At 43.2% G+C, this 20,741-nt stretch overlaps 1 protein-coding gene across 3 annotated transcripts in view; it reads right to left on the bottom strand.

Moving 5' to 3' along the window:
• Positions 1–20,741, bottom strand: part of MYO1F (myosin IF) — a 1,016,322-nt gene that overhangs the window by 59,518 nt on the left and 936,063 nt on the right. For all 3 annotated transcript variants that reach the window (XM_040417777.1, XM_040417776.1, XM_040417775.1), the window contains one exon: positions 5,206–5,375. In XM_040417777.1, coding sequence (XP_040273711.1) covers positions 5,206–5,375 — 170 coding nt within the window. The remainder of the gene's footprint in view (positions 1–5,205; positions 5,376–20,741) is intronic.

The raw sequence follows: 20,741 nt of genomic DNA on the forward strand, positions 1-20,741 counted from the left end.
CAAATGGGGACAATTGTCACTCTCTAGTGAGGCAATAGTTAAAGATGCATTTACGTGTTTTCAAACTTCGGCATGCAAATAGCCATGTGGGTTGTGTTCAGCTCTCATCAGCCACAATAACAAAAGGGACTGGGGGACCCAAAAATCCTGGCATGAGGCTTGGATTCAAAGGAGCCCAATTCATTGCTCAGAAGCCAGCAACCCATTGACCATGCATCTGTAGCGCTTCTTCTAAGGCCCCAAGGTCAACAATTACAAAACAGTACCTACTCGCTGGGGTGAAGCTCAAGTTGAAACACCATATCTGTCAAAGCGCCATATTGTCTAAGCGCATGGCATTTAAACATAGCAATTCAACAGAAGTGGATAGAGGCATGTAATCCAAGATACCCTTACACACTTTCATCCTCTTCGACAATTAAAGGGGTTTTCTGGGAATTTGATACTGATTACCTATCCTCAGGATCCTCCTCCTATTCTCCTGTGAGTGCTGCAGCCTTCTTGCAGCTTATCAAGCACAGTGCCATACATTGTATTGTAGCTGAGCTTGGTATCATGCTCAGCCCCATTCACTTCAGTGGGGCTGAGTGTGATACCAAGCACAACCACTAAGTGGTTGGGTCAAACTAATGTAATCAGTTTCTATGAGGAGGTAAGTTCTAGACTTCACCACAGCAAATCAATGTATGTCATATATCTTGACTTCTCCAAAGCTTTTTATACTTTACCACATAAAAGGTTAGTATATAAAATGAGAACGCTTGGACTTGGGGAAAATTTCTGTATGTGGGTAAGTAACTGGCTCAGTGATAGAAAACAGAGGGTGGTTATTAATGGTACACCCTCAGATTGGGTCACTGTCACTAGCGGAGTACCATAGGGGTCAGTATTGGGCCTCATTCTCTTCAATATGTATTAATGTTCATGTAGAAGGCTTGCACAGTAAAATAAATTTTTTTGAAGATTACACTATACTGTGTAAAGTAATTAACACTGAAGAGGACAATATACTGCTACAGATGGATCTGGATAGATTAGAGGCTTGGGCAGAGAAGTGGCAGATGAGGTTTAACACTGACAAATGTGAGGTTATGCACATGGGAAGAAATAATGCAAGTTACCCATACATACTAAACTGTAAAACACTGGGTAAGGCCTCTTGCACACAACCGCGTGTCCCCCGTGGCCGTCTTGTGGCCCGCATACGGCGGGTCCACAATACACGGGACACCGACCGTGTGCATTCGGCATCATGGATGTGGACCCATTCACTTGAATGGGTCTGCAAATCCGGAGATGCTCTGTGGAACGGAACCATGCAACAGAAGCACTAGGAAGTGCTTTCGTGGGGTTCCATTCCGTGCTTCCGTTCCGCAAAAAGATAGAACTTGTCCTATCTTTTTGCGGAACAGACGGATCGCGGACCCCATTCATATGAATGGGGTCGCGATTTGCATGCAGCTGGCCCACGGTCGGTGCCCGTGCTGCGGACTGCAATTTGCAGCTCATGTGCAAGAGGCCTAACACTGACATGAAAAAAACTTAGGAATGTAGGTGGACAGCTAGGCTATTACATCCATGATCTAATTCTCCTCCATTCACCATACCACCACACAACCCTTCGGCATCATTCTTCTGAACCTGATCCATCGCCAAATATCCACACCCCATGTACTCAGAAGCACTACAGAGACCGGCTGGCGATTGTCTTATGCATCTTTATATCTACTCCCCTATTCTGTTAAGATGGCTAGACCATTGTAAAAATCAAGCACTTGTTACCTTTTCTGTCACCACTATCTCCTTATAGTTTGTAAATTCTTGCGAGCATCATTCCTGTCAATTTAATTGTTGACTTGTCTGCTACGGTGTGTTATTTATGGCTCTGTTTGTACATGAACCCCCTGATTGTAAAAAGCTGCAGAATATGTTGGCACTATATAAATAAAGATTATTATCATTATTACTGCAATTAGGTCTAACAGCATTAGCTTTTTTGCAATGGCAGGACACTAGAGGATGAACACAGAGCCTCTTATGCCAATATGCGTTCTTATATTCACTTATTGTGGAGGTGCTGGTTCGTTTATTTTTTTCCCCATTGTCACTGCCACTAGGGGAGTGGCTCCCCCTGGTGGTGAGATTGAACCGTGCACCACCAGCCCATTTACCATGTGCTTTTAATTAGATAGCTTGTACAGCTGTATTCTACCCAGCCCATACTGCAGGCTCACAACCTGGGAGAGGCATGTGTAGGATGCAGCTTGGTACTACTTTGCCCAGATTGTAGGCTGTAAGCCCAGGAGAGGCATGTCAGAGTAGGACCCATCTGATTAGAAGCGACCTTGACGACCGGTAGATGGGCCCGAAATATTTTTGATCAATTATATTCGCAAAAAGCTTCTAGCTGCATTTGCAGTAAGTATGACCCCCAAGCATTTATTCTTTTAGTGTTTGCTTATATCTTTGCGCAATTGACTAGCAGAGTGCTGTTACCTGTAGTTCTACGTATGCCAATATGCCTGCTCAGGAGCCACATAACAGCAACATGCTCAAAAGGCATAGTGGTTAAATAAGCAATACCAAATGTGTGGCAATAGCCCCAAAAAACTGGCAATTTACAGACATCCGACAATTATTTTATCTTTCTATGGGTTGGCCTCAATTAACCTTCCTTTCAGTGATTTTCACATCTGTGAAACACGTAAAGGCACAACAGAAAATCACGGAAACACAAATCAAACACGAATAATCACAGACAGTGTCACAGATGAAACACAAACTGTGCCATCACTGACCTACCACGGACACACACACACACGTGAGGACTATTAGTGCTTTTTTTCTTTTACATTTGTATTACCCCTTCTTATCTCCATTGCAAGCAACAGGGATATATCTGTGTACATGAGAAGCTTAGTTACTGAGGCCAGTACATGAATGACGACTTCAAGCTTGCATTTACAGGTACAGTTGTGTTCAAAATAATAGCAGTCAGACATCACTAACCTGATCAATCACTGTTTTTGGTAGATATTATATTTCTACATGGCAAATAATTTACTAGCAGGTGTAGTAGAGTAATAGAAATTCAACAGACCCAACAGTCATGACATGCATGCTGCTGATTCTCTGTAATTGAATCACTAATTGAAAGGGGCATGTTCAAAATAATAGCAGTGTGGAGTTCAATGAGTGAGGTCATTCATTCTTTGAAAAACAGGTAGCAATTATTGCCCTTATTTAAGGAAGGAAGGCAGCAAATGTTGTACATGCTGGTTACAGTGCATTTCTCTCTGAAATTCTAAGGAAAATGGGTCGTTCCAGACATTGTTCAGAAGTACAGCGTACCTTGATTAAAAAGTTGATTGGAGAGTAGAAAACATATAATGAAAGTGCAGAAAATGATAGGCTGCTCAGCTAAAATGATCGTAAATGCTTTAAAATGGCAACCAAAACCTGAAAGACGTGGGAGAAAGCAAAAAACTACCATTCGAATGGATAGAATAGCCAAAATGGACAACAATCAGCTCCAGGAAGATCAAAGAAGGTCTAAAGTTACCTGTGAGTACTGTTACAATTAGAAGACGCCTATGTGAAGCCATGCTATCTGCAAGAAGCCCCTGCAAAGTCCCACTGTTGAAAAAAAACACATGTGCTGGAGAGTTTACAATTTGCCAAAGAGCACATTGACTGGCCTAAAGAGAAATGGTGCAACATTTTGTGGACTGATGAAAGTAAGATTGTTCTTTTTGGGTCTAGTGCCCAGAGACAGTTTGTCAGATGAACCCCAAACACTGAATTCAAGCCATTGAAGACAGTGAAGCATGGTGGCGCAAGCATCATGATATGGGGATGTTTCTCATACTACGGTGTTGGGCCTATTTATCGCATACCAGGGATCATGGATCAGTTTGAATACATCAGAATACTTGAAGAGGTCATGCTGCCTTATGTTGAAGAGGAAATGCCCTGGAAATGGGTGTTCCAACAAGACAAAACCCCAAATACACCAGTAAACGTGCAACATCTTGGCTCCAGACCAACAAGATTGACGTTATGGAGTGGCCAGCCCAATCCCCGGATCTTAATTCAATAGAAAACTTGTGGGGGTGACATCAAAAATGCAGTTTCTGAGGCAAAACCAAGAAATAGAGAAAAACTGTGGAATGTAGTCCAATCATCCTGGGCTGGAATACCTGTTCACAGGTGCCAGACGTTGGTTGACTCCATGCAACATTGATGTACAGCAGTTCTCAGAAACAGTGGTTATACAACTAAATATTAGTTAAGTGATTGAAAGGAAAGCAAAATCTTCAAACATTTTTCAGTTTATATAGTGAATGTTTGAGTTTGTAAAGAAGAATACAAACACTGCTATTTTTTTTGAACAGTCTAATATTCACTCTTCTTCAATTTTTTTAGAGGAACAACACAAACACGATATATTTTTCTTCATGTTTTGATTTGGAATACAATGTGTAGTGTTCCCAATGCATTTGTGTGTATGGGAATAAAAGCTATTCAAAAGGATTGAGCTTTATTAACTTTTTTAAACACACTGCTATTGTTTTGAAGACAATTGTATGTTGGTCACCTTAATATGCATGCATTTTACTATTGCAGTAGTTCATAATTGTTGCCATAACTTGCTTTTAGTAAGATTATATTTAATAGTACTTTTTTGTCTACAAAGAGCACATAATCTGATGCTAACTGGAAAGGTCATTGGGTGACAGTGTATTTAGACATAGAGCAATAGTTGGATTTGTCTCTAATCTGTATTCCATCTCACAGATTAGATATGCTGCTCTGATGTAGGGTGCCAATACACATTCATCAGATTCCACCTTTCATTTTTGACAGCTCCTTTGGAAAACTAAAGGTTGAATCTGATTGGTTGCTATGGGCAACTAAACCAGTTCTACGATACACCAGTTTGATAAATGACCCTATTAGTTTTTGTTGATTTTCATTGTAGGTAACAATGCTGGCAACTTTAATTATTATTCAGTGGTATGGCAGCGTTGTATTGCCATGTATCAAAATAAAACTTTGTTTACTGTATTAGTAAGGAACTTTCTGCAATTGGTATAATACAGTGTTAGAAACAAAATTGTCAGCTATTAGTAAATTCAGAATTATCCTGTCATTCAGAAATGTTTTAGGTAGAAAATAAAAAGTATCACTTGTCATGTAACTCACCTTCAAGCAGAATGTCAATGACCTCATTAACATTAAAGCTAAGTTCATCAACATCTTGTCCAATGTATTGGTAAATGGCTCTACAGCGAGGGCCCCCAGTCTTAACCTGTGGTTTAGGCCGACCTACTCCCGGTGGTGGTCTCTGAGTGACACTTTTTCTCCTCTGTGCCCTGAAATAGATAAGATATCCATAGACTTTTTTTTTTTTTACATTTTTATGTGGTGTTCTAACATGTCCAAAATTAAAGGTGGTTTATAGAGAATGTGTCATGTATTTCTTTCTGCTAGCTAAAAACAGATAATAACATGTATCTTGCTATTTTTCGGATGCCAGACGAACCAGAATCTTTTCAGATTCATTTTGGACGAATCCAGTAAAACCGTGCATAGCACCATTTTACTTTTATTATTATTATTATTATTAGAGATGAGCTAAGTTTTCCAAGAATTCCATTCGGATGATTCGCCGAATCTTTAAAAAAAAATTGATTTGATCTAAAATAATTTATTATGAAGTGTGTTATAAATCAGCTACTTCCTGGCTTGCAGGTAGAGTGTATCTCATTGTACATTACTGTGCATAGCAAAAACATGCATAGCTATTCCGTTGTGGTAGTGAAACAGTTACTGTGCGTCAGTATGACAGGCAGTTGACAGGCGTCACTCAGACTCAGTTCACACTTCACTTATTTGGTCAGTTACGGGTCAAAAACTGACCAAGTCACTGAAGTGTGAACTCAGGCTTACAAGTCAATGTTAGCGTCAGATATAATGTGCTTAACCATGCATTGGCCAAATATTCTACTATAGAGTGAAAGAGCAGTCCCTTTTTACACCGTATGCTCATTCCACATAGAATGCTACACTCTGATAAAAGTAGTGGCCCCATGACAGTGGAGAGGGTGTTAGCAGTAACTTTGTGTTCTCGGCACTGTTTATTTTTCTCTGCTTCTGATCCATGAGAAACCCCCCCATGATTAACCTATACAAATATGGGTAATACCTCCGATTGGAGAGGAAAAAGTTCAGTCTCCGGAAGCGTCAAAGCTTCTTTACTGTAAGAACGATGAAGCTGTGGAATAGACTTCCTCAGGACGTGGTCACAGCAGGAACAGTGGACAGTTTTAAAAAGGGTTTAGATGAATTCTTAAAAGTAAACAACATTAATGCTTATGAAAACGTGTAGAAATCTGAGTCTCAATTCCTTCTGGGATTCGCGTCCCCACCTATCCCTTGGTTGAACTTGATGGACTTGTGTCTTTTTTCAACCGTATTAGCTATGTAACTATGTAACACGTCCTGTATTTTGAGCATCTGCCTTTTCAGTATTTGTAGGCAGTAACAGGTCAGTATTAGGAATATCACGACTGGCGTGCCGATAACATACGTGACGCAAAGGGACGGAAAAGGAAGGGAGATGTTGGCAAGCTCCCAGTTCCTCCTGTGGAAGTGGAGATGAAACCTGGCACCCCACTTCCCAAGAGGATGCAATATCTCTTGAGTATGGCAGAGTCAGATGCCATATCTCAAACAGTCCGAGACTTTTTTGAAAGGGGGGGGGGGGGGATTATCAAAGAGATTGTATCCCATTCAAAAACTCTTTTGTACCCTGTGAAAAAGAAAAGTGAGAAGGGCAAACCCACCCAGTACCAGATGGTACATGACCTACGTGCTGTCAATGAAGCCACAGTTTTTAACAGCCCCATTGTGCCCAATACACACACCTTGTGTAATGGTGCAGTGTGGTAAATACACTCCACACTGAACACAGAAGGGAAGGGAAAAGGTACTAGGCCTGGGAACTAGGGATGGGGGATGGTCACCACCTAGTGAGTCCCTATGCCGAGCCCTGACTGCTATCAATATGAACAGACCTAGGTGGTAGGAATGTTCATATGCAGGAACCTCAGCCCTATCTCATCCTAACAGGGTGTCACGGTAGGGAGTGGGGAAAACCACCCACCGTACAATGTCAGAAATTAAGGATAGCTGCTAGACCAAGACGCCGGGATCAGGGAGCAGGTCACCTACTAAATCGTCCCTAATCCTCGCCCTAACTCTTCACCGTATGAGCGGATCTGGATGGTAGGACGGCTCATACCCTGGATACCTGAGGTCCTGAGTCGCCCTGAGAATCCCTCACAAAGGAACTGAGGAGAGGCGCCCTGTTCTTCCAGGACATGGAAGAACAGGAGTCTCAAAAGGCCTAGAAGCAGCGAAAGGAAAAGACCATTACAGCAACTGGATCAGCAGGTAAGAACACTGAAAAACACACTTACCTGCCACTGCCATCACAACTGGAACCCGAGCATACGTACCGGAGCCCTAACACCAAACAGGATGCTGTACCAGCAACTCACACAGGTATCCAGCACACCAGACTCCACCAGGACCCCATGCCACAAGGTGCATGGCAGCCCCAGGCAGCGCTTAATACAGGCTTGTGGTTCACCCCTCCGGGAAACCAACCCCCTTCCGGAGGGCGCAACAAACAGGGGAAATGTCAAGCAACCATGTCACCAAACATACTGTCACCACCAGTTCTATGAGAAGGTCTAGCAGACGTCCTTCTCTACCTCTTGCATGATGTTCTTTGTTTTGGTTTCACTTTGTCATCTCCTTTCCTTCTCCCAGGTGTCACCCATTTAGACTAATCGTCTCCCTTTATATTCCCTCCCATACTGCCTCACTTTGCGGTTTATACTACTTCCTGGATGAAGTGTTCACTGCTGGAGGCTGCTGCTACTGTTTACTCAGATAAGTCTTTTCATGTATTGTGTTTCATTTCTGGCTTGATTCTAGGTGACCCTGACTCCGTCCGTATTAAGTGCAGGGAGCCGGTGGTCATGTCCCCTCACTATTATAGGGTTTTCAGGTGTCACACAGTCTTAGGTACGTGGGCATGCAATCGGCTACCATTGAGACCCTTGCATGGGCATAGCAATCAGGGAGAGCTCTTAGGATTTTATAGGGCTCACCTATATGCTCCTTAGTTTTGGATCAAGCCAGTCGGACATTTATTCATAAGTTCCAGCTATCTGCAACATCATCCGTGACATTATAAACCGCCGTAACCGTCTTAAGCATGGATCCTGTTTCAGCCTTGATTGACCGCATGCAAGGTTTCGCTGGAGGTAGCAGATCTCCGTAAAACTGTGTCTCAGTTTCAGGTGACCGGTTCTGCTGGTGTTCATGGAGTTTGTTCTGAGCCTAAGATCTCGCTTCCGGATACGTTCAGAGAATTTTGTTCGCTTTAGAGAAGCTTGCAAACTCCATTTTGCCTACTTCTCCATTCCTCTGGTGATGAGGAGCAGAGGGTGGGGATCATCATCTCGCTGCACAGGGATAACGCTCAGTCTTGGGCCTTTTCGCTGCCGGTGGGGGCACGGCCCCTCCGATCGGTGGATGAATTTTTTGTAGCCCCGGGGCAGATATATGATGACCTGGATCGTATTGCTCTGGCTGAATCTAAACTGAGTCTTTTATGCCAGGGTAAACAGTCCGCAGAGATATATTGTTCTGAATTTCGGAGATGGGCAGCTGATAGTGGTGGGAATGATGCTGCACGCCGAAGTCAATTTTGCCATGCTCTTTCGGAAAGATTGAAAGATGCATTTGCTTTTCATGAGAGACCAGCCTCGTTAGAGTCTGCCATGTCTCTAGCTGTTCGTATTGACAGGCGTCTTAGAGAGAGAGAGGAGACTACTCCTTCCTGTCATATTCAGCCCAAGGACAGTGGGGCTGTCTCATTCAGTGCGCAGGGGTCTCAGTCTCTCTCAATCCCCTCTGAGGAGTAGGTCATGCAGATGGGTTTGCTTGCCTCTGATAGTAGAGGATTCAGCTCTCAGAGGAGGGTTTGTTTCTGTTGTGGGGGTATAAATCATTTGGCTAATGTTTTGCCCCTCTATGGAGAAACCCTCTAAAAACTTTCCATTTGCTACTATTGGCAAGGTTGATGCGTAACTTAAAAGGTTTGCCGTTTGCTTGTAGTTCCCGTTTTCTCCTACCTGCCAGGGTGGCGCTAGACATCAAGAACATTGTTTGTGAGATTTTTGTAGATAGTGGAGCAGCTGTCAATCTCATCGAAAATCAATTTGCAATAACGCATGGTTTCCAGGTATGCACTTAGCAAAAACTGGTATATCCTTTTCCAATCGATTCCGCTCCACTTTCTCAAAGATCGTTAAAGGGCATAGTTCACAATATCCGTTTGACTGTGGGTGATGCTCATGTTGAGGATGTCATGTTTCGTCCTTAGAGGAGTAGGTAATCCGCTTGTGTTGGGGCTACCCTGGCTCACTAAACATAACCCCACCATTGATTGGCAAGCAAGGCAAATAAATGGTTGGAGTGAGTTTTGCAGAGAGAATTGCCTCACTGCGTCTCTTTCAGAGGTTTCTACCAAGACTGTGCCATCTTTTCGCTCTGAATTTTCAGATGTGTTTTCCGAGAGTGGTGTCCAGGAGTTGCCCCCTCACCGGGAGTACGACTGCCCTATTAATCTCATCCCAGGCGCCAAGCTGCCAAAATTTTATACACGTTTATACAATCTCTCCCAACCTGAAAGAGTCGCTATGCATACTGGGAAGGGGACGAATGGAAGACGGCCTTCAATACCCCTGAGGGTCATTTCGAGAATTTGGTTATGCCCTTTGTCTTCTAACATTTTGTGAACAGCATTTTATATCATTTAATGGGGAAATTTGTTCTGGTGTATCTAGATGACATTTAGATTTTTTCTCCTGATTTCAAGACTCATCGGAACCACCTATGTCAGGTCTTGCTGATTCTGCGGGAGAAGAAATTGTACGCTAAACTGGAAAAATGTGTGTTTGCAGTTCCGGAGATTTCATTTCTTGGTTTTCTTCTCTCCGCTTCTGGTTTTCGCATGGACCCTGAGAAGGTCCACGCTGTGTTTGATTGGGAGCTTCCTGAGAATCAGAAGGCGCTGATGCGGTTTTTGGGTTTTGCCAATTATTACAGAAAGTTTAATTTGAATTATTCCTCTGTTAAGCCACTCACTGATATGACTAAAAAGGGGGTCGATTTTTCCTCGTGGTCGGTAGATGCGCTTAAACCCTTTTCTAGTATCAGAGTTTTGCTTCCGCTCCCATTTTGGTACAACCTGATGTCTCTCTACCTTTTATTGTTGAGGTGGACGCTTCTGAGGTGGCTGTGGGTGCAGTCTTATCCTAGGGTCCCTCTCCTGCCAAATGGCGACCGTGTGTCTTTTTCTCAAGGAAACTCTCCTCTGCAGAGAGAAATTATGATGTGGGAGATAGGGAGTTGTTAGCCATCAAATTAGCTTTTGAGGAATGGCGCCATTGGTTAGAGAGAGCCAGACACCCTATTACCGTGTTTACCGACCATAAGAATCTGGCCTACTTGGAATCGGCCAAGCGTCTGAACCCGAGACAGGCCAGATGGTCTTTGTTCTTTTCTAGGTTTAATTTTGTTGTCACGTTCCGCCCTGGGGTTAAAAATATGAAGGCGGATGCCCTGTCACGTTGTTTTCCGGGAGTGGGGAACTTTGAAGACCCGGGTCCCATGTTGGCTGAAGGGGTGGTCGTCTCTGCTCTTTATCCTGATTTGGAGGCAGAGGTTCAGACAGCCCAGGCAGAGGCTCCTGATCTTTGTCCTCCTGGGAGGTTGTTTGTGCCTCTTGCTTTATGAGACAAGGTTTTTAAGGAGCACCACGATACTGTCCTTGCTGGGCACCCGGGGAGTAGAGCCACAGTGGATCTCATTGCTCAGAGATTCTGGTGGCCGGCTCTTCGTAAGATGGTTGGGGGTTTTGTGGCAGCCTGCGAGACCTGCGCTCGTGCCAAGGTCCCTCATTCACGGCCATCGGGTTCTCTCCTCCTGTTACCCATTCCTTCCCGTCCTTGGACGCATCTGTCCATGGACTTTATTACGGACCTGCCTCGTTCCTCAGGGAAGACTGCGATTCTGGTGGTAGTGGACCGTTTTAGCAAAATGGCGCATTTCATTCCCTTTCCTGGGTTACCCAATGCTAAGATGTTGGTGCAAGCGTTTGTTGATCACATTGTTAAATTGCATGGCATTCCTTCAGACATCGTTTCTGATAGGAGCACGCAATTTGTTTCCAGATTCTGCAAGGCCTTCTGTTCTCGCTTGGGGATTCGGTTGTCGTTCACTTCTGCTTTTCACCCGCAGTCGAATGGTCAGACCGAACGCGTCAATCAGAATCTGGAGACATATCTGCGCTGTTTTGTGGCGGAGAATCAGGAGGATTGGTGTTCTTTTTTGTCCCTTGCTGAGTTTGCTTTAAATAACCGTCGCCAGGAGTCCTCTGATAAGTCACCATTTTTTGGTACATATGGGTTTCATCCGCAGTTTGGGACATTCTCTGGAGAGGGGTCTTCTGGTTTACCTGATGAGGAGAGATTTTCCTCGTCTTTGTCATTTATTTGGCAAAAGATTCAGGGTAATCTGAAGAGGATGAGTAAGAGATAAGCGTGTGGCGGATAAGAGACGTGTGCCTGGTCCGGACCTGAATGTGGGGGATCTGGTGTGGTTGTCTACAAAGAATATCAAACTGAAGGTTCCCTCCTGGAAGTTGGGTCCTAAGTTTATTGGGCCTTACAAGATCTTGTCCGTCATCAATCCCGTTGCCTTCCGTCTTGATCTTCCTCAGACTTGGAAGATCCATAATGTTTTTCACAGGTCCCTATTAAAACTTTGTCCAACCCACTGTACCCTCCTCTCTGCCTCCTCCTCCGATTGTGGTTGATGGTAATCTTGAATTTCAGGTCTCTAGGATTGTGGATTCTCACATTATCCGCGGTTCTCTCCAGTAACTCGTTCATTGGAGGGTTATGGTCCTGAGGAGAGGATGTGGGTCCCAGTGGCTGACATTAAGGCCACTCGTCTCATCAGGGCTTTCCATAGGTCTCATCCTGAGCAGGTGGGCTCTTAGTGTCCAGAGTCCACCCGTAGAGGGAGGGGTACTTTCACCGACAGTTCTGTGAGCAGGTCTGGCAGACGTCCTTCTCTACCTCTTGCATGATGTTCTTTGTTTTGGTTTCACTTTGTCATCTCCTTTCCTTTTCCCAGGTGTCACCTATTTAGACTAATCGTCTCCCTTTATATTCCCTCCCATACTGCCTCACTTTGCGGTTTATACTACTTCCTGGATGAAGTGTTCACTGCTGGAGGCTGCGGCTGCTGTTTACTCAGATAAGTCTTTTCATGTATTGCGTTTCCTTGCTGGCTTGATTCTACAGTCGTGGCCAAAAGTTTTGAGAATGACACAAATATTAGTTTTCACAAAGTTTGCTGCTAAACTGCTTTTAGATCTTTGTTTCTGTGATATAGTGAAATATAATTACACGCACTTCATACGTTTCAAAGGCTTTTATCGACAATTACATGACATTTATGCAAAGAGTCAGTATTTGCAGTGTTGGCCCTTCTTTTTCAGGACCTCTGCAATTCGACTGGGCATGCTCTCAATCAACTTCTGGGCAAATTCCTGACTGATAGCAACCCATTCTTTCATAATCACTTCTTGGAGTTTGTCAGAATTAGTGTGTTTTTGTTTGTCCACCTGCCTCTTGAGGATTGACCACAAGTTCCCAATGGGATTAAGATCTGGGGAGTTTCCAGGCCATGGACCCAAAATGTCAACGTTTTGGTCCCCGAGCCACTTAGTTATCACTTTTGCCTTATGGCACGGTGCTCCATCGTGCTGGAAAATGCATTGTTCTTCACCAAACTGTTGTTGGAAGAAGTTACTGTTGGAGGGTGTTTTGGTACCATTCTTTATTCATGGCTGTGTTTTTGGGCAAAATTGTGAGTGAGCCCACTCCCTTGGATGAGAAGCAACCCCACACATGAATGGTCTCAGGATGCTTTACTGTTGGCATGACACAGGACTGATGGTAGCGCTCACCTTTTCTTCTCCGGACAAGCCTTTTTCCAGATGCCCCAAACAATCGGAAAGAGGCTTCATCGGAGAATATGACTTTGCCCCAGTCCTCAGCAGTCCATTCACCATACTTTCTGCAGAAGATCAATCTGTCCCTGATGTTTTTTTGGAGAGAAGTGGCTTCTTTGCTGCCCTTCTTGACACAGGGCCATCTTCCAAAAGTCTTCGCCTCACTGTGCGTGCAGATGCACTCACACCTGCCTGCTTCCATTCCTGAGCAAGCTCTGCACTGGTGGCACTCCGATCCCGCAGCTGATTCCTCTTTAGGAGACGATCCTGTTGCTTACTGGACTTTCTTGGATGCCCTGAAGCCTTCTTAACAAGAATTGAACCTCTTTCCTTGAAGTTCTTAATGATCCTATAAATTGTTGATTGAGGTGCAATCTTAGTAGCCACAATATCCTTGCCTGTGAAGCCATTTTTATGCAACGCAATGATGGCTGCACGCGTTTCTTTGCAGGTCACCATGGTTAACAATGGAAGAACAATGATTTCAAACATCACCATCCTTTTAACATGTCAAGTCTGCCATTTTAACCCAATCAGCCTGACATAATGATCTCCAGCCTTGTGCTCGTCAACATTCTCACCTGAGTTAACAAGACGATTACTGAAATGATCTCAGCAGGTCCTTTAATGACAGCAATGAAATGCAGTGGAATGTTTTTTTTGGGATTAAGTTAATTTTCATGGCAAAGAAGGACTATGCAATTCATATGATCACTCTTCATAACATTCTGGAGTATATGCATATTGCTATTATAAAAACTTAAGCAGCAACTTTTCCAATTTCCAATATTTATGTAATTCTCAAAACTTTTGGCCATGACTGTAGGTGACCCTGACTAGGTGACCTGTATTAAGTGCAGGGAGCTGGTGGTCGTGTCCCCTCACTATTATAGGGTTTTCAGGTGTCACACAGTCTTATTAACGTGGGCATGCAATTGTCTACCATTGAGACCCTTGCATGGGCATAGCAGTCAGGGAGAGCTCTTAGGGTTTTATAGGGCTCACCTATATGCTCCATAGTTTGGGATAAAGCCAGTTGGGCGTTTATTCATAAGTTTCAGCTATCTGCAACATCATCCGTAACATACCAGACTTGGAACACCAAGCTAGACATAACACACCAAATCATAACCCCACACCACACATGTAAGGGAGGGAAGACATTGCTGGAGACCTCGATGTCCCACTAGGAGGCGCTCACTCTGGGAGATGAAACATGAAGACCAGGAGAATAACTCCAGCACACACCATGGCTGGAGTACCACTGACTCCTGGCCTCTAGCCACAGGTAAGTTGAAGCACCTAGTGACCACACCCAAAAAGGTAGTTAACCCCTCCAGCACCTGACAGAGGAGGAAACAACTTAAAGGGGAACTGCACAAACCAGCATAAAAAGCTACACATTGCTGCAGGCAACAACATGCAAAGCAACCATGTCACGGCACACACCACAAAGGCCGTGACACTGCCCCCGCATGCTGAAATAGCAACATGTTGCCACAGGCAACAGCAAGCGTGGCAAAAGTGTCACAGCGCACACCAAAGGCCGAGTCACACGGCCCTGCAGATAGTGTCAGGACACGAATGGCCTACAGTGTTGAGCGCAAAAATTCGAATTATGAATATTTATCGCGAATATCGCAACTTTGAGACTTTGCGAATATTCGAATTTAGTGCTATATATTTGTTATATCGAATATTCGTAATTTTTTTCCATCTGAAAATATGATTCCTCCCTGCTTCTTGCTTGTGGCCCAATGAGTCATTGGCTCACAAGCAACTTAACCCCTTTAGGACACAGCCTTATTTCACCTTAAGGACCAGGCCATTTTTTGCAAATCTCACCAGTGTCACTTTAAGTGCTAATAACTTTTAAAACGCTTTGACTTATCCAGGCCATTCTGAGATATTTTTTTCGTCACATATTGTACTTCATGACACTGGTAAAATGAAGTAAAAAAAATTTCATTTTTATTTATAAAAAAATACCAAATTTTCCCAAATTTTGTAAAAAATTGCAAATTTCCAAGTTTAAATTTCTCTACTTCTATAATACATAGTAATACCTCCAAAAATAGTTATTACTTTACATTCCTCATATGTCTACTTCATGTTTGGATCATTTTGGGAATGATATTTTATTTTTTGAGGATGTTACAAGGCTTAGAAGTTTAGAAGCAAATCTTAAAATTTTTCTGAGATTTTCAAAAACCCAATTGTTAGGGACCAGTTCAGGTCTGAAGTCACTTTGCGAGGCTTACATAATAGAAACCACCCCATTCTAGAAACTACACCCCTGAAGGTATTCAAAACTGATTTTACAAACTTTGTTAACCCTTTCGGTGTTCCACAAGAATTAATAGAAAATAGAGATACAATTTAAAAATTTAACTTTTTTGGCAAATTTTCCATTTTAATCAATGTTTTCCAGTAACAAAGCAAGGGTTAACAGACAAACAAAACTCAATATTTATGGCCCTGATTCTGTTGTTTACATAAAAATCCCTTATGTGGTTCTAAACTGCTGTACGGGCACACGGCAGGGCACAAAAGGAAAGGAATGCCATACGGTTTTTGGAAGGCAGATTTTGCTGGACTTGATTTTTGACACCATGTTCCATTTAAAGCCCCCCTGATGCACCCCTAGAGTAGAAACTCCAAAAAAGTGACCCCATTTAAAATCTATGGGATAGGGTGGAAGTTTTGTTGCTACTAGTTTAGGGTACATATGATTTTTGGTTGCTCTGTATTACACTTTTTGTGAGGCAAGGTAACAAGAAATAGCTGTTTTGGCACAGTTTTTATTTTTTGTTATTTACTAAATTCATCTGACAGGTTAGATCATGTGGTATTTTTATAGACCAGGTTGTCACGGACGCGGCGATACCTAATATGTATACTTTTTTTTTTAATAATGTAAGTTTTACACAATGATTTCTTTTTTGAAACAAAAAAAAAAATCATGTTTTAGTGTTTCCATAGTCTGAGAGCCATAGTTTTTTCAGCGATTACCTTGGGTAGGGTATGATTTTTGCGAGATGAGATGACGGTTTTATTGGCACTATTTTGGGGTGCGTGTGACTTTTTGATCGCTTGCTATTACACTTTTTGTGATGTAAGGTGACAAGAAATGGTTTGTTCAGCACAGTTTTTATTAAAAAAAATTTACGGTGTTCATCTCAGGGGTTAGGTCATGTGATATTTTTATAGAGCCGGTAGATACGGACGCGGCGATACTATATTATATATATATATATATATATATATTTATTTTTTTTATTTATGTAAGTTTTACACAATAACAGCTTTTTTAAAACAAAAAAAAATGTTTTAGTGTCTCCATATTCTGAGCCATGTTTTTTTAGGGGCAAATTTTTTGCGGGATGAGGTGACGGTTAGATTGGTACTATTTTGGTGGGCAAACGCCTTTTTGATAGCTTGCGGTTGTACTTTTTGTGATTTAAGGTGACAAAAAAATGGTTTATTTAGCACAGTTTTTATTTATCATCTTTTACGGTGTTCATCTGAGGGGTTAGGTCATGTGATATGCTTATAGAGCTGGTCGATACGGACACGGTGATACCTAATATGTATACTTCCCCCCCCCCCTATTTTTTACCAATTTTTTTAAAACTTTATTTGGGGAAAATGAAGTTTTTGTTTATTTTTACTTGAAACTTTAAATTTTTTGGGGGAAAACTTAAATTTTTTAAACTTTATTTTTTGTCCCACTTTGGGACTTGAACTTTTGGGGGTCTAATCCCTTTACAATGCATTGGCTGTATGAGTAATACAGTGAGTATTACTCATACAGCTACCGGCCTGTGAGATCCAGGGGGCTGGATCTCACAGGCTCATCACCGGAAGGCAGCGCGCTGCCTTCCATGCCATCGGGTCCACCCTACAGCCGCATGGGGACCCGATGGCACCGCTGCCAGCCGCCGGAACCTCAGGTAAAAGCTGCAAACCGCAGTTCTGAATTGACCTGCGGTTTGCGGCGGTCGCCGACATGGGGGGGGGGGAGGGTCACGGGACCCCCCACGCATTTATCCAAGGTGCCTGCTCACCTGCGGCGGTGATCGGAACTATACATGACGTACCGATACGTCATGTGTCCTTAAGTACCAGGACAACATGCCATACCGGTACGTCATGTGTCCTGAAGAGGTTAAGCAGGGAGGAATCAAGACTTCAGATGGAAAAAAATTACAAATATTCTCAAAAACGAATATATAGCACTATGTTCTATAGTGCTATATATTCGTTTTTGACCCAGTTCGCATTACACGATTTTTACATTGCCAAAAATCTGCAATGTAAAAATCGCATAAGATTATTTTCGTGATTGCCAAAAATCTGCAATCACGAAAATAATCTTATGCGATTTTTACATTGCAGATTTTATCTCAAATACGAATATATGACAATATTCTACTACATATTCGCAAAATATCATGAATTCGAATATTGCCTCAGTCACTCCTCACTAATGGCCTATTCCTTCGCAGATGACGGAATAGTAGACCCCCTCAGGCCTAATACCAGATGGTAGGGGAAAACAACAAAGAAAGAAGGAAAGACACTTAACTTCCGACAGTATGCGGACGAGCAGGAACTCCAAGGAGAACCAACAGCAGAACTTTCACAAACAGGGAGCTATCAACTGCATAGCATGATGAGTGAGACCAGACTAAATAGAGGAGAAGGAATGACCACTTAAGCTACACCTTAGACAAGAGGTGTGGTCATCCCAGGCAACAACACCGAAAAGCGAAACTAAAGAGGCTGTCAATCACGTGCAGCCAGTCTCCTCGATCTTCTAGTCCCTGTCACGGGCAGGACCATGACACCTTGTTGGCTCAGGTTCCCGCTACCTCTACCCACTTTACTGTGATTGATTTGGCAAATGTTTTCTTTTCAGTACCACTACATTCAGACAGTTGGTAGTTTGCCTTCACACATGAGGGTAAACAGGATACCAGGGTGGTACTGCTGCAGGGGACCCAGAACTCGCCCACTACAGTATGTATACTGCAGCCATCTCACAAGTTTTGTCAGATTGGAACTTACTACATCCAGAGGTTGTGCTCCTGCAATACGTTGATGACTTATTGCTCTGCTGTCCCTCAAGGGACATTTGTGTACAGGCTTCTCTGTCACTCTTGTCCTTTTTGGTTGATCATGGCGGTAAGGTGTCAAAAACAAAACTTTAGTTTTGCTGCATTACTGTTACCTTCCTGGGGTGAAACATCTCACTTCTAAAAGTAAGAAGGCTCTGGAGGACTCCCCTTTGCCCAGAAACATTAATGCACTGAGGACATTTTTGGGCCTTGTTTCTTATTGCAGACCTTGGAAACACAAGTTTGATGCAGCCTCTTAATGATTGTTTATCTTTTAGTCCCTTCCACCTTACAGATAAGGTGGTAGATATCTTGTATGGACTAAAACTGGCAATTTTGTGCTCCCATGCACTGGGCCTATCAGATTATTACATTTAGATTGTATTGTACAGAAGTAAATGGCCATGCCTCAGCTGTCCTCACCCAACCTGCATGGCTAGCAACAATGCCCTGTGGCACATTATTCAGCCAGACTTGACCCCTGGCCAGAGGTGCCCTTTCTGCGTCAGAGCTATAGCAGTTGTACAAGCCATGCTTGATAAAAGCTAGAGATAGTCCTGAACCACAGAAGGACAGTGCTTGCTCCTCATGATATTACATTTATCCTCATGCAAGTACAACCCAAAAATCTTTTTGACACCTGCCATTTGAGAATGCAGTGTTCCATTTTGTTGCCTGACAATGTTACTGTCCAAAGGTGTAATACTTTGAATCCAGCCACCCTGTTGCCTATGGAGCAAGGGGGAGGGAAGAGTTAGGGCACTTAAAAAATCCAGACGAAGAGGCTCATGACTGTTTGCAGATGATGTTACGAGAGACAGAGGGATTTGACCATGTGGTGAATCAGCCATTAGATAATCCAGATCATGTGCTCTTTGTGGATGGATCGAGGTATGGCCAGGATGGCAGGTATTACACAGGTTGGGCAGTGGTGACTAAACATGACACTCTAAAAAAGCAGAGTCCTTACCACCACACATACAGTATCTGCCCAAGAAGCGTAGCTAAAGGCTCTGGAGATGGCTTGCAGATTTGAAGAGGGAAAAACAGCTAACTTTACACTGATTCCAGGTATGCCTTTGGGATAGCCCATGAATATGGGCCCATTTGGAAAGCCAGAGACATCCTGACCGCTTCAGGTGAACCCATCAAAAATGGGTAAGCGGTGAGGTCTCTTATGGAAGCCCTCATGTTGCCAACTCGAATGGTGGTGATAAAAAATAAAAACAAAAAGGCCACTGTAAAACAGAAGCAGAGGAGGCAAAGAGAAAAGCCAGGGCAGATCAGGCATCAAAAATGGCTGCCAATTTGCCTAGGCAGATCCCCGCCTTAGTGGCCACAGCTAAGGTCCCTGAATTAACTCCTCATGTCTCCCTGGAAGTTCTTAAGATCTTACAGAACCAGGCGGGGAAGGAGGAAAGGGACTAGTGGATGTAAAAAGGAGGTACTGCAAATGAGGAAGACCTTATACAGTTCTAAGGAAAACTCTGCCTTCCCAGGTCCCTGTAACCCACGATGTCATAGGCAACCCATGGAGTGACGCATCAGTCAAAAAAACTGTTTTGTGTGATTTAGTACATAGCACATGATATGCCCCAGGTTTCAGCATTGTAGCAGCCAGATATACTCAAGGATATATGATTTGTGGTCAGAATAATGTGGGCAAGGTGGTTAAGGTACCCCAGAAACACACGCCTTACCCCTTGTATCCATTTCAATGCTTTCAGACTACATTCAACTACCCAAAGTGGGCGCGTATGAGTATGTATTGGTGTGTGATTACCTCTTTTCAGAATGGCCAGAAGCATAAGGCCACAGCCTAGACCACAGCAAAGAATATTATGGCCGAAGTTGTATGCAGGTATGGGGTACCCGAGACCATTGAAAGTGACAGAGGTGTTCACTTCACAGGTGAAGTTATGCAGGAGATGATGAAGGTTTTGGGTGTAGAACAGGCCTTAGATGCTTCGTACCATCCACAAAGCAGCAGTAGGGGAAAAAAAAAAAAAACTCAACGGGATACTAAAGTTATAGATTCAAACAGCTATGGAAGAGACTGGTAAGCCATGGACAAAGTGCCTGCTATTAGCCCTTTTTTCAGTAAGGTATACCCCTAACCGTAAGACAGGCCTTAGTCCCTATAAGGTCCTTTTTGGGTCAGCCTCTAGGACAGAATTGGATCTCCCACAGCAGCTCCAGATGCAACATGGTTGTCTGACAGATTATGTGATCAGTTTGCACAAGCATTTGACTAAAATACATTCTCGAGTTTTCGCTTCACTTCCAGATCTTGATAAAGTACCAGGAACCCACCCACTTGTGTGTGTGATGGAAAAAGACACGTTAGAAAAGTCCTCAAACCCTGTTTTGATGGTCCATTCCAAGTGTTGTTGACCACAAGCACATCAGTGAAGCTTAAACGAAAGCCTAATTGGATCTACGCCAGTTATTGCAAG

This window comes from Bufo bufo, chromosome 2 (assembly GCF_905171765.1).
Source record: "Bufo bufo chromosome 2, aBufBuf1.1, whole genome shotgun sequence".
Lineage (NCBI taxonomy): Eukaryota > Metazoa > Chordata > Amphibia > Anura > Bufonidae > Bufo > Bufo bufo.